The sequence below is a fragment of the Vidua macroura genome, chromosome 3 (assembly GCF_024509145.1).
Source record: "Vidua macroura isolate BioBank_ID:100142 chromosome 3, ASM2450914v1, whole genome shotgun sequence".
Classification (NCBI taxonomy): Eukaryota; Metazoa; Chordata; class Aves; order Passeriformes; family Viduidae; genus Vidua; species Vidua macroura.
In genome coordinates this window covers 12,815,565-12,829,079 of record NC_071573.1, presented here as the reverse complement: position 1 = coordinate 12,829,079, position 13,515 = coordinate 12,815,565, and the positions used below count along the sequence as shown (strand labels likewise).

Below are 13,515 nucleotides of genomic sequence, written 5' to 3'. Positions count from 1 at the left end.
AACTTCATGTCAACTTTATGTTTCCATCAGACAACCTAATTGAAGAGAAGCTTATTTCTGGAAAAACTACATAGCTCAAGAACAGCATATAATAATTAATGGGGTTTTTTACTAAATATTCTCCGTGGGTAAGAATGAAGTGTTACTTTGAAATAGCTTGAGTTTTGTACTTGAACTTGCAAATATGAAGTTGTGATGCAAGAACTTTATTATTCCTTTACTATTATCACTTTTGTCCTTTTACTGTCTCTGGTAGCTACTTTGTAGCCTTATTTGGTAAAAGCTTTGTTTCTTCTGTTCTTGCAGTAATTATAATTTGTGCCTTGTCAGGCTTTGTTGGTTTATGCTTTTTTTGCTGCCAGATGAAATATTATTTCCTTTAATATATGCATGAAAACTTCAGAATTCTTGGACACCTTGGCTAAAAGAATAACTTTTTAAACTTTCTTCAACAGTAGTCAAAGAAGTTGGTGAGTCTGCCAGTGTGTGTGCCTCAGGAAAAAAAAATACAAAAAGGACATTAGGATTTATCCACTGCTTTATCTGGCAATTTGAAATTTAATCTGTACAAATGATGACCATGCTAGAAATATTCTTGCAGCAAGATTGTAATAGCTGTAGCAAAATGAAGGCCAAGAATTTTTCCTCAGACAGTGAACTGAGTAGCTAAACAATGACAACAGTGAGATTATTATTATTAGTTATTCTATGCCTTATAGAAGATAGTAGGATAAAGGCATTTCCTATCCTGAAGAGCCAATGCAAAATTATTTGGGAGTAACCAGTTATGACCATGAATTCAAAAGACATTTCTTTTTTCCAGTCTCCCTTTGTTCTATAAATAAATCTGAGCTGACAGCAGAATGAATTAATTTACTTACAGTCCAGGTAGTATAGTATAGGCTTTTCTAATCTGAAATACTGGTGCACTACAATTCTATCCTGTAATGTTGTGTACCATTCCATAGGCTGAGCAAAACTCAGGGCTTTAATGCATTTTCAATTATGGACTTCCAGTGCTAAAGTTACTAAGAAAAATTGTATTTTAACAATTTTGTTGGTTTTGATATCCACATCTGTTCAAAAAGAATGCTTTCATTCCCCCATGTATTTATCAGAACTTGTCATCAAGAAATAGTTTTGGTTTCTGCCATGGAACTTACAGCATCTGTGAGCTCTTTCTTCATAATCTTAAAATAATTATTCAAAATTGACATCTTTACCTCAGATTCCAGTGGAGGCCAGATGCTAATTTATAGAAAAGAGATTGTTCAGTCAGATGATTTTAATGAGGTTGAACTCATACAAGTCTGTTAGCAACTTGTTTCCAAAGCTCCCATGCTCACCTTAAAGACTTCAGACCATCACCATGAAGCGAAAGTCCATCTGCTCTCAGAGTACTCCCCAAAACATCTATTACAGAGAACACAGTTTTGGATGTGCAGTCATAGGAAAAACCACAAGTGGAAATGGTACAAAATCCGCACCTGCAGCCATTCAAAAACACGTGGAGTATGTTTCCCTTAAAGTTAAAGCAAAACAGAACACTAAGTTAAAATGCATAGTGTTGTATTTTACTATATATGGTTTTAATTTATAGAGATTAGTTTATGTACATCTGACTTGAAGTACTGTAAAAAGAGAACTAAGGGTGCATTTATTTGAATGATTACATTGTTGCATATTCATATAGACACACTACCTTGCACATTCCTCACTGGAGATCAAGTATATGCCAATGTCGGCTTAAATAAGAAATTGCCTCTAAATTATGCAAGTACAGAAGAAAGAGTCTGGAAAGTTTCTCTACATGTTAAAATATATATGGCATTTATCATTAATAAGTTTCTTAGCAAATGGGTTTGTATTTAATGTGTCCTTCTGGGCTTAGCACAGTCAGAAGGAAGCAAGCAGCTATCACTTCTCTGTTGATCACAGTCTTTCCCCATTCAGCCTTTCTACTGTTTGTTCTGTTTTTTTATTTTGCTCCAGAAAATTCCCATCTCTGTGCCTTAGTAGTCTGTTTAGTGTTCATCTATCCGTTCCACCTGTAATTAGCTCTTAGATTTGAGTATCACTGTACTTGAGAGTCCTATTTTGTACAGGCACTGGGATTCCTGGATTTTTCTTTTGAAACATGAACTTTATCTTCATTATGTACACACTTAAATTCAGTGGGTTTTCTATATATCCATAAAAACCTGTTAAGAGGGTGGACCATGAACTTTCGACCACGGATATGTGAATCAAGTTGAAGTCTATGGGAGATCTAAACTCTTTTTTTTTTTTTCTTTTCCCCACTCATCCCTTGCGAAGTCTTGAGGGCTGCTAGTCGACAAATAGAAAGAAAAGTGGATATTTTCTGATTGCACAGGAAGAGGATTGAGTTTTAAGAACCCAGAGTATTTCTCATCTATATTTTACTCATCCAAATAATTTGTTGATTTCTCATTTTGGTTGTATTTTCAGTTTAATTTAAAGATGTTAAGATGAGCTATTAAATCAAATTTTTGTATTTGATATTACTCAGGTACTTCAAGTTTAGGGGGACTTTAGCAGCTGTGCATCTCATCATTTAGAAATGAGTTCTTTGACTTCTCCCTGAGAAGGACTACCTCCATCCATAGAATGTATAGAGCAAATGGTTGTACATTCCTATCAGTAAAATATTTTGAACACTCTCTCCAATATGTATATATTTATAAATTATATACACCTACTACTGTATATATCATCTATTTGTCCATTATAAACCATAGACAAAATAGAAAGTAAAGATGGATGAGAAAAAGACTAAGTGAACTCTTTTGAGAATTCATTTTATTTATTAATGGTACAAAACATAGTTCTTTCCTGCATCCCAGTGCATTTTCTGGCACACTGTGTGGGATGAGCATACCCTGCTTTGGAAGCTGCTGGTATAGGTAAACAGGGGAGACCAGCTTCATAACATAAGCTGTAATACTACCTTTATGCAATTAATGTGTCCATTGCATCTATCTTATTTATTGTTTGAGTATATTAAATTCAGTTTGTTATGTTAGATGCTATAAATGTAGGTGCTAGAACATCTTCTGTCTAACCAGAGTTACAAAAAAAGCCTTTTGTGACAAGGGGGAAGAGGGATTTTTTCATACTTGTACACATTTCAGCGCACAGGGTTGGGTACAACATTGTGGTGTGAAGCTTCTCAATGAGGTTGTACACAGCTCAGGGGAATTTGGTGCATGGTTAAGTTGATTGGAACTGGACATGACCAGGCAGAGCATTGACTGTGTTTTAGGTTTACACAGCTTGTGCCACAATTTATACATCTATTATGGTTATAAGAACCACAATGGGTAATGAAGTTGTGGGTTTTTTTTAAATAAATTTCCAACTGTACATTCTGTGCAGAGTAACCTTTATCCTTCCTATTCACTAGCAATGACTTCTCTCTTTTCCTCTCAGAACTCCAGGATTTGAGTCTCTAGCTTTTCACTGGTCTCTGATGACCTAATTTATTACTCAAACTCTGAGCAATATCCATCCCATTCTCACATTGTGTCACTGCCGCAAGGTCAACTCCCTAGAAAACTTTCTAATTTCTTGTGATGTAGCCAATGCCAGAAAATCATAGCCTATGTTTTTCATGTTTTTTAACTTCCATGAATGCCTGGATTATGAGCTGCTATTTGTATGCTAATGAATATCCACTTTGAAGAGTCTGTTCTTACTTTATTCTTCTTGTAGATGTTTTTACACCAAAATGAGCACTGTGGTAATGCTACAGTAATCAGAGACCAGTCTCCTGATGTTTGGAAATTTTTGTAATGACTACGGTTTCTGTGGCTTTTCTATTTTAAACATAATTTTGTTATTATTATTAGTCTTGTGGTATGGTGGGATGCAGTAGATCAGTGTTTATAGACCATTTGAGGGATTCATCTGGCTCACCAAACCATACCAAGATAGCTCAGTCAAGAGCCTAGCTGTGAGTGGGTTACGAGATGCACCTGTATGGCAAGTTGGCTTGTGGATGTCCTTATTGGCCTGCTGAAGAAAATTAGCTCTCCCCCAGCTGAAGCCAGCACATCAGCTTAAATATCCATTATTCAGTTGCCAGAAATTGTAAGGATGCTGATGTCCCTGGCCAGTGTCAGCTTTACTACTTCTGTGGTCTTCAGAGGCTTTGCATAACAGAAGCATGACCAGTGTTTCTCAGAACATGGTGCTGTTTTGTCTGATGGTAATCAAGTAGTTAGATGTCTAGGAGGAGCTCTTTTCTCTGCCTTATGCTACAGGCTGTTGCTCCATGTGAGAGTCCAATCTGTTTTTTTGGAAATAGCCTAACAGGACAATAGGTGTCAGAGCAGAGAATCAGTTCACTGATGTCTTCAGATTGTAACAGTGCATGAGCAATGACAGCCTAGTGTCATTATGGTCAAATTACTCATTAATCCTGTTGTCCTTAAAGGTGGATAGGGCTGTTCAGCTGGCACCTGAAGGGAAGAATACAGTCTGGAAGGATCCTGTAGCAATAAAGATGCTTGCTCTTCATTTTTATCTGTCCTTCTCTTGAATTCTTGTTCTACTGAAAATGGGTATGTTTCAACAACATTAACTAATACATGTTAGTATTACACATGCTCAGGCACACAAAACACTATACAGAAGGGTAGATCTTAAAAACCCTGGGAGCACTGGAAGGGTAGTTTTCATCTGACACTGTGCATCTTGATGTCAATATTCCTACTTTGATGATGGCAACTAAGAAGTTATTCAGGACTGCTTAAATTGATACTTATAAAGTTTTTATACTGCAGCACACTTGTTTTAAGCAAGGGTGCTAATTTGTTACCCTTCTAAAGCCAGCTTTTCCTGGTTATTTTATTTCTGAGGAAAATAAATATCAATACACTAGAAATCCAAAGAAATGTCTGGAGTCAGTTTTTTGTATGTTTTAGCATCATTATCAAAGGTCTGACCCTGGCCATTTGTAAGGCATTAATTCCTGATAAACAGCAACTGGTGGGTTTTTGTTTTTCTTAGTACACTGAGTCTAAACCTAACTGTTGTGATATACTCAGTATATCAGGGTGATGTCTAATAACATCAATAAATTTGCCACCTATGATCAGTGTAGGAGTGACTCAGATCACTCCTTAGCAGTGTCTCCTTGCCTCCCAAAATAGTATCTGAATCATCTCAGATACTGGGAATATTAGAAGCAGGTTAGCAAGGATTGACTAAGCATCATGCCTGTTAGTAAGAATCCTCCTGTCAGTCATTTGCAACTACCATAATTTTTGCTATACCCTTTCTCTATTGAGTAAGCACAGCTTTAGGCCATTTTCCATGCCACAGCACACATTTTATTTTCCTGCTAGTATTTGAATATTCTAAGACTGTTTTTCATCCATCCTGTTCTTTCTAGACTGTAACAATAAGAGTTTTATTGGCAGCTGTTGGCACCTACACATGTCAGGCACCTACACAGCACCTACACCTATGTTGCATTTGACATGGCTGAGGATAGGTGGCTTATTACATGAGGTTGGAAGGATCTGATACAGGGCCAATGAGACTCCCATCCCATTGGGACCCACCATGAGAGATGAATTAAATACCTGGAGATATATTGTATGTCTCTTGGTTGACTTTGTGTACACATCTTCTAGTTCTCAACATCCAACTTTTCTTCCTGAGCTGTTTTAAAGTAGTGAGTTAAAACTGAGGAAGACAGATGAGTAGTACAATGAAATTATCTAGTGCATGTTCATTCTGGATTTCTTGCTGATCATGATGCTCACTCAAAAATATGTATTTCTCTATAACATATTGCAGCCTTGTCCTTTATGATGTGAACTTGCTTCCCAAATTTCAGTATCAGGATGTTCCATAGTTGACAGTGTAGCCTCCGTTAGCTCCAAAAAACATGCAGGATGCAGACTGGAATAGCACCACAAACTAGCTTATTTTGGCAGTAATTTGGTTTGCTTACCTGGTTAAATAGCACTATTTATGATCCCATTCCCAAGTGGGGGTGCATTACTTTTTATAAAGATCCCTTGGTAATATTAGTTTAAAAATATAAGGTAAGTTCTAATGGAGTCAGTAACCATATTAATTTGCAATAGCTGAGAACCCAGTTTAGTAGCTGCGTGGATTTTTAACATACAATTAGGTTTGAGCTAGGTTCCTGTTCAAATTTTTTTCCCTGCAGTGTTGCAGATTTTACCTCTTTCTGGAAGAAAGATCTCAAGTGTCTTCAGTATCATGTTCATGTAACTAGGCCAGTCACAGGAGCAGGGCATCACTTCACTGTTTTCAGTGGCGTAACACCACTGAAAAACACAGAAGTGTTTCAGTGTTTTCGGAGCAGAAAAAATCATTCTTACATGTGGTGCTGGAGCTCTTGCTATCAGATCTACTTTTTAAAATTGCTTTTTCATGTTGCAATGGAATGTTTATATTAAAAGTCAAAATACAAACATTAGGATATATTCAGAGGTGAATGCAGAGGTATTGTACTTCTAAGGCCACTTAATGATTTTCTTTTCTCCCTTTGCATCCCCAAGCACAAGTTTGTGATATCAAGATTATCTGAATGCTACTAAAGTAATGAAATAATTAATTTTTAACTGGCAACTTCTTTATGTAACACCTCTGAATTACAACCAGAAATCTGAAAAGAGTTTAGGATCAATTAGTTACAAAGTTGAGGTACCACAAGTTAAGAAAAAAAGGGAAAAAAGGTACAGAAGAGTCTAAACCAGGGAGATAGCATCACTACTGTAGTTCACACCTCTGTGCCTTTTTTGAGTTACTGTAAGGGTTGCTGCAATTAGAAAGTGGAAATAAGTTTAGAGGAATTGTGCAGATCCATATGTGGCTCCTCTGGGTTTCAACTTTTACCTAAAGCTTGTGGTGTTTCAGAGCATTGTATTATAAGAATGTTGCATATGGCAGTGTGACAATTTGTAGTCAGTAGGTCTGTGTAGGAGTCCCTGTGCTTTCTGTGTGCTTAGTTAACAGGGTGGATGAAAGATGCCCAAACAGCTGGGGGGCATGTAGTAATGCTGGATAACCACAGTACTCAGAGACAAAATTAATCTGCTCTTTGTGATGCATCCAGTGGAAATACTGTAATCTACATAAGCAGTTCAAGGTTTTCCTTGGCAAGCCTATTGGTGTGATTGAATAGTGCTTACGCTTGAATTGTTGATAGCATGTAAGTAGAAAAAGCAAAGAGTGGTGAGGGAAACTCATATGTTCCCTGAGGTGTAAAAGAAAAGGAATTTGGAGAGTCTGATGAGGAACATTTCAAAACCCATCTTCATTCTCTCTAACACTGGTTACAGGAAGGGAGTTTCCTTCCATCCTAAGGGCTTGTTTGGGTAAGCATAGGCTATTTTTTAAGGATTTAAGGCTTAGTCTTTTATTTTTAAGGCTTTAGGTGCTTGGAATTTGTTTTGTTACACGTTGTTTTGATTAAATGAAAACATTTGGACTTGATTAAATTAGTTTATCTGGAGCTGTGCGAGGTTGTTTGAGTATTGAAAACAAATTAGATTATGCAATTACATGAACAAACTGTATTTATCAGTGGTTTCCCAGCTGCTTTGTTGATGATTTCATGCCCTGTACTAGTGTTTCCAAGCCATCGCTGTGGCAGCTTTATTGGAATTCATCTTGCAAATGTTCTTTTTCTATGTATTGAGCCATTCAGAGATTCCCTGTGGGGGGATCTTGATGCACCTTCCCTGCTTGGCTCATTTTGAACAGTGATACCCAGCAAGCTGTGCCAGACTGAGAAGAGTTAAGGATTTTGGATGCCAGAGGAATCAAAGCTTGCTATTACCAATTAAATGCCCAAGGATGGGAAAAATACTTAGTGTTTGTGTTTTCTTAAACCTGTCTCCACATTTCTAAAGGATGTCTGTTCATTTATAGTAAAAAAAAAAAATAATTAAGCTTGTTCAATCATATGTTGGCTGTTCCTTAAGAGACCATTGAGAGATTTAGTTTACAGTGGTGACCCAAGTGAGGAAATTGTTGCCTTTCTTAGATCCATTAATCCTTCCTTTGCTTAGTTTGTAAGATACCCACATGTGAACTGAAATCTCTTCTCATCCTATGCAGACCTATCTTTACATTTTTATCAAGGTCTGAGCTAGAAGGGTTCACTCCATAATGGATACTTGTATTTCTTCTACTTTTTTATTTTTGGAGGAAATGGTCACAGCATGGTGAGAATCAGGCTTCAGTGTACCCTTTTTCTGAATGTCATTTGAGAACTTACCTGCAAACCCAGCATCTTCAAATGGTCTCTCCCAAAAAGCATGGGTCTGTTTTTTGTCCCTTATGCCTCTGACAGTATTCTGCCATTCTGTTTAGGTTCTTTAGCCTCAATGACAAGACAAAAAGCAAAAAACTTACAGGAGAGTTTGAGCTGTTCAAAAATACCCTGGCTTTATGTCCTGTTTCTATCTTAAGTGGTCCTTTCCCTGGGACTCTTTGGTCTTTGTTAAACAGAGATTCCCAGAGCCTTGTCAAGGAAAAGCAGGGTTCCTTTCTCTGCCTTTTTGAGGGCTTATGCTCCTCCAGCTCACTTTTCTCAAATGGTCTGTGTGTATATTCCACTTCTAGTGAAGTTGTGTGCCTGTGATTTCCAGCATCAGCGTAATAATCAAATGCAGCCCCTTCTCCTGGCCATAAACTACCTGAAGAAATCATGCAACAAGAGTGTGGGCTGCTTACACCTATTTAAAATAATCAGAAATTTTATTTCAGTGTTATGTGGGTTTTGGTTTTTTTTTTTTATTTTTATTTTTTATTTGGTCTTTTGTTTTGAGTTTTTTTTTTTTTTTAAGTTCTCATAATATTTGCAGTTTGAGATTGTCAAGTTTTCAGTTTAGCCTGGAGATAACATCCTATTTGTTTTTGCATGGCTGATTTGAACTTACAATTGTATATTTCAAAATTTAGAATTTTTATTACAGAACTTTATATTCTCAGAATAGATTTGATGTATTCTCACTTAAACTTCCTTCCTCATACATTAGGCCAAAGATGTAAATCAGTATCAGTTAACTGAGTGATTTACACCACCTGATAATGTCCAAAGCTTGGAATTTTTATTTCCTGTTATGTTTAAATACTGAGGCATTAAATATTCTTAATTATTTACCTCATACTAGACCTTTTATTGTCATTTGTTTACGCTTATTTGCACAAATTATTTGGGTGGATATCCAAAGCAAACAGTTGTGAGAAGGAACATGAACCAACTCTTTTCTGTTGGCATCTTCCTTCCCAGTATTTTTAGCAAAAACTTTTTGCTCAAAAACAAAGCTTTTCATGTGCCTATTCATTCATTACCGACCAGATTCCTGCAGGAGAGGAACACGTGAAGAGTGCCTACTGGTGCTGAGATACCCATGCAATTTGGCCTCCTAGATGTCAATTGTTTTATAGGAATTGCTTTTAAGTAGCACAGAAGAAATTAATTTATTTGGGCGGTAATTCTGGATATATTTATGTTGTTTAAAAGGTGGATTTTGCATGTTACCTTGTTGCCTCGACGCTGAATGGAGGGGGAAGAAAATCTATAGGATAGACCTCTTGCACTCAAGGAATTCCACAGTGAATGCTGTTTCATGTTGTTTCATTGTGTGATTTTACTTTGCATGAAAACCACCTTGGCATTCAACCTTGTTCAGGCACATCTTTAAAAGCACAACAATTCTTTGTATGTTGTCTCTATTACAATGCAGCCATTTGTTTATGGCTGCTCAGGAAGAAATGATACCAGAGAGAGAAGGTGTCTGTCATGCTTTAGTCACTGCTGTTGTCAACCCTCCTTCATTTTGCTCTGAAGTAACAGCAGTTCTGTAAGGATGTCTTTTATACACTCAAATGAAGTTCCAACAAGGGTTGGGACCCAAAAAAGTAAGGCTTGTGCTGTCATGGGTAGTCTTCCAAGGTTGTATTAGTACCATTAGCACCATGCTACAGCTTGAAGTACTTTCAGTCAGTTTATATTAAATGTAAATATAAGATAAGACAAGAAAAATATCAAATATACTTTTGCAGAGCACACTAAAGAAACAATTCTGGCAGTTTGCATTGTGCGTGGACCTATCCGGCAATTAGGCATTGGCATTCCAAACCCTGTCCAGGCAATGTGAGGGTGCCCTGCGACGAGCTGGGCTGAGTGTGCTGTTTCTTGATTGTGTTTCCTGGGCCAAGGGAATTACACAGCTGGGTTAGAACTCTTTGGGCTGCTGAGTGTTTTGCTTTGTCTTCTTGCAGCACACAACACACAGGTTCCTTTTCCAACACTGTCCTTCTATGGTTTTCATAACAGTAATACCCTGTGGTTGTTCAGAGGTCGCAGCAATTGGAATAATGACGACTAGGTTCTTAATTATCTTGAATTATCTACAGATTGTCATTCTTATTGTAATTCATTACAGACCAAGCAATACCAATCCAGCAAAATGCCATGATTGTCATGTAAATGTTCTTATTTTTTAAAGTCAGAAACTTATCTTAAATCTTAAATGGATACTGAACTCTATTTCTCAGATACTATTTGATTCCTGACAAAAATGACCTTTGTTTATCTTGAACTAAAACTTATGGTATTTTTCCTGTTGTTTTCACATCATTTAGTTCTTGGAAATTCTGACAGCTCATTTACACTGTGATTGATTATAGCGTCCCACATTATATTTTTTAGAAAGTGCTGAACCATGCCTATTACTGCGTGTATCTCTGAGTTGAGAAATATTTTTAATTTGATGTTGACATTTTTCATGTTTCATCTGATAATTTATATTGCTGTAAATGTGCAAGTGCTAGCTAGCTCAGAAATAATTACCCTTGTCTTTATATTGGAGTTACAAGGTTTTAATGCTTTGGAGTTTGTATATGAAATAATTTCAGTAGAATCTCTTGATATTTTTATGATCTTTATGGGTGGGTACAAATTAGCTTATTTTATCTGAGAAATAAATGTTAAGCAAAAATCTAGATCCTCTGCAAGAAATAGTTTTCTAGAGAACAGCCAAGACTTAAAGTCAAAATGGAAAATTTGTCCCCACTACTTTCTATTCTCAGGTGAGTTTTTCACAGACTTCCAGGAAAGGGTAAGTAGTCCAGGATTTTCAGAAGCAGGAGGCTGACAAGTAAGAATATCTGTACCAAAGTGTGAATAAGAGATGTAGCCAGACACCGTACTAGTTTAGTGTCTTGCTTAATAGCATCATGAAATAAAACAGCTGGGATATCTAAGGGAAGAATTGCTTTTTGTTTGTCATGGAGAGAAGCTGCGAACGAGGCAGAGGTCAGAGATCACGAGGAGGGGAAGGGAAGTGGTTCCTCAGATGTCTGAATGAAAAACGAAGCTCGCCAGCTCTATTCCTTTCCTCTTCAACTTGTGTGTGATACCAGGTCAGATAATACTAAAGTCATTAACAAAATTTTTATTTCTGTTTTCATTTCAGTTATTTGCCACCTTCCATGTATGAATGGAGGCCAGTGTAGTTCTAGAGATAAATGCCAGTGCCCTCCTAATTACACTGGTAAACTTTGTCAGATTCCCGTGCAGACTGCCAGTTCTCCAAAACTCTACCATCACCCGCAGCAGGTGAACAAGGCTGTAGGATCACAAGTTATCCACTCTACGCATACTTTACCACTGACAATGTCTGGGCAACAAGGTGTAAAAGGTAACTTCTTTCTTAATAGGGATTTTTAACTTGTTGGTTTTAACAAATTATTTTGAGTATTCAACCAGTAACAATAGTGCTACATCTGCATATATCAAATATTGACACCACAACTTGAATCATGAGCTCACCAGAATGTCAACATATTTTCCTCAATGATTGAAATAATAAGAAATAACAGTGTTATTGAAAAGAGTTTGTAGGTAAATTTATTTTGCTTTACGGTAGAATTTAATGAAAATTGCAGGGTCAAGGGATAATGCAGGGGGTTTTCTTCCAGAAGTGTAGACCTGTTCAAAAAGACAATGATTGTGGTTGAACAGAGTCCATAAATTGCAGTGTGCCTAGATAGCGAATTGCAAGTTATTCCATGGTTACTAGTGGAAGGAAGAGACCATGGTTTTCAACATAAAAATTTTAAAATCTAATGTAAAACTAAAAATATTATCTGTTTTCATATTATATGACTTGGTAGGGTCTTATAAGTTAATTTTGTGGTGAACTTTTTAGTGTAGATAGGCCATGATATGATTCACTTAAATAGAACATTCCTTCCAGGTCAAATAACAATATAATTAGGAAAAAAAAAAAAAAAAAGAAACAAAAGAAAAACAAAAGGTAGGATTTTCTCACTGCTAATGCTGTGAAGAAGACAGAGGATAAAAGAAAAGGAAACCAGTGATGTTAATCAAATTTTCCCAGTCAAAGAAAGTTCATTCAGCTTCAGATTACTGTTTCCTCTCATACTTTTGTTGTGAAGTGAATTCTTCTGATGACTTTGAAGAGAAGTGTTGAGTTTATTTCTTATGTGTCCTATGAATCTAGGTAGTATTTTATCTGTGTGAAATCTTGTCCATATAAAGTGACCCCTGCAACTCAAGATTCTCATCATATGACCTAATGTGAATTTTGTTTGCTTGTTTGATGGATTGATTGATTGATTTTTGCCAGATTGATTTTTTTTGTCAAGGTAATTTTAAAATTACCTCTCCAAGGTTGGTATCTCTGAATAAAAAGAAAATATATAGGGAAAGAGGTGAGGAGGCTCAGTTACTGGCAAATAGCTTCTGAATAACTTTGCTAAAAATATTTGTGATAATCTAAGGTAGTAATTCTGTATTCAGAAAGGGACATAGCTGTGAAGGAACTGTTGACAGTATCCTGGAAATGCAATGTTTTATAAGTACTTTTGAGTATCTCCTGTATCTGAAGAAGAGAATATAATTATCTAAACATTTAGCAGAGCATCAGTTTATTTCTCTGCCTATGTAATTCCAGATGAAATAATTTTAGACAATACAGTGGACCACAACCCCCAAATTTTTAAAACATAGTTATTTTTCAGATTCCCTCCTAAAATGCACAATAAGTTTCTCATTGCTAAAGAGTCTGACCTCTTGAATATTTTTTTCTGACCTTCAAATCCTCCTAGGGATCATTAGCAGTAACAATGCCTTTTCTTCTCTTTACGTGTCCAAATGAGGATGTTGGATTGTTGAGAGACGAATATTTTATTTCTTTAAAGGAAAGAATAAAACAATTCATCCTGGAAGGGCTGGCAGAAATAAAAATGAGCACATCTAGGCAGTGATCCAAGACCTGGAGAGGATTGTGATAATAATACTGCATGGGAGAACCTAGCCTAAATTTGATGTTTTCAGCATCTGAACATCTCTGGATGGATTGAGACACTAAAGCAGAGAAATTCGGTGATTTCTTTTGAAAAACTATATTTTTGAATCACTATTTCTTTTGAATCACTATATTTTTTAGATTTAGCAGCTAGAGAAACTAGTTG

At 36.4% G+C, this 13,515-nt stretch overlaps 1 protein-coding gene across 8 annotated transcripts in view; it reads left to right on the top strand.

The window, feature by feature from the left end:
* Positions 1 to 13,515, top strand: part of LTBP1 (latent transforming growth factor beta binding protein 1) — a 183,077-nt gene that overhangs the window by 68,339 nt on the left and 101,223 nt on the right. For all 8 annotated transcript variants that reach the window (XM_053973833.1, XM_053973835.1, XM_053973837.1 and 5 more), the window contains one exon: positions 11,493 to 11,717. In XM_053973833.1, coding sequence (XP_053829808.1) covers positions 11,493 to 11,717 — 225 coding nt within the window. The remainder of the gene's footprint in view (positions 1 to 11,492; positions 11,718 to 13,515) is intronic.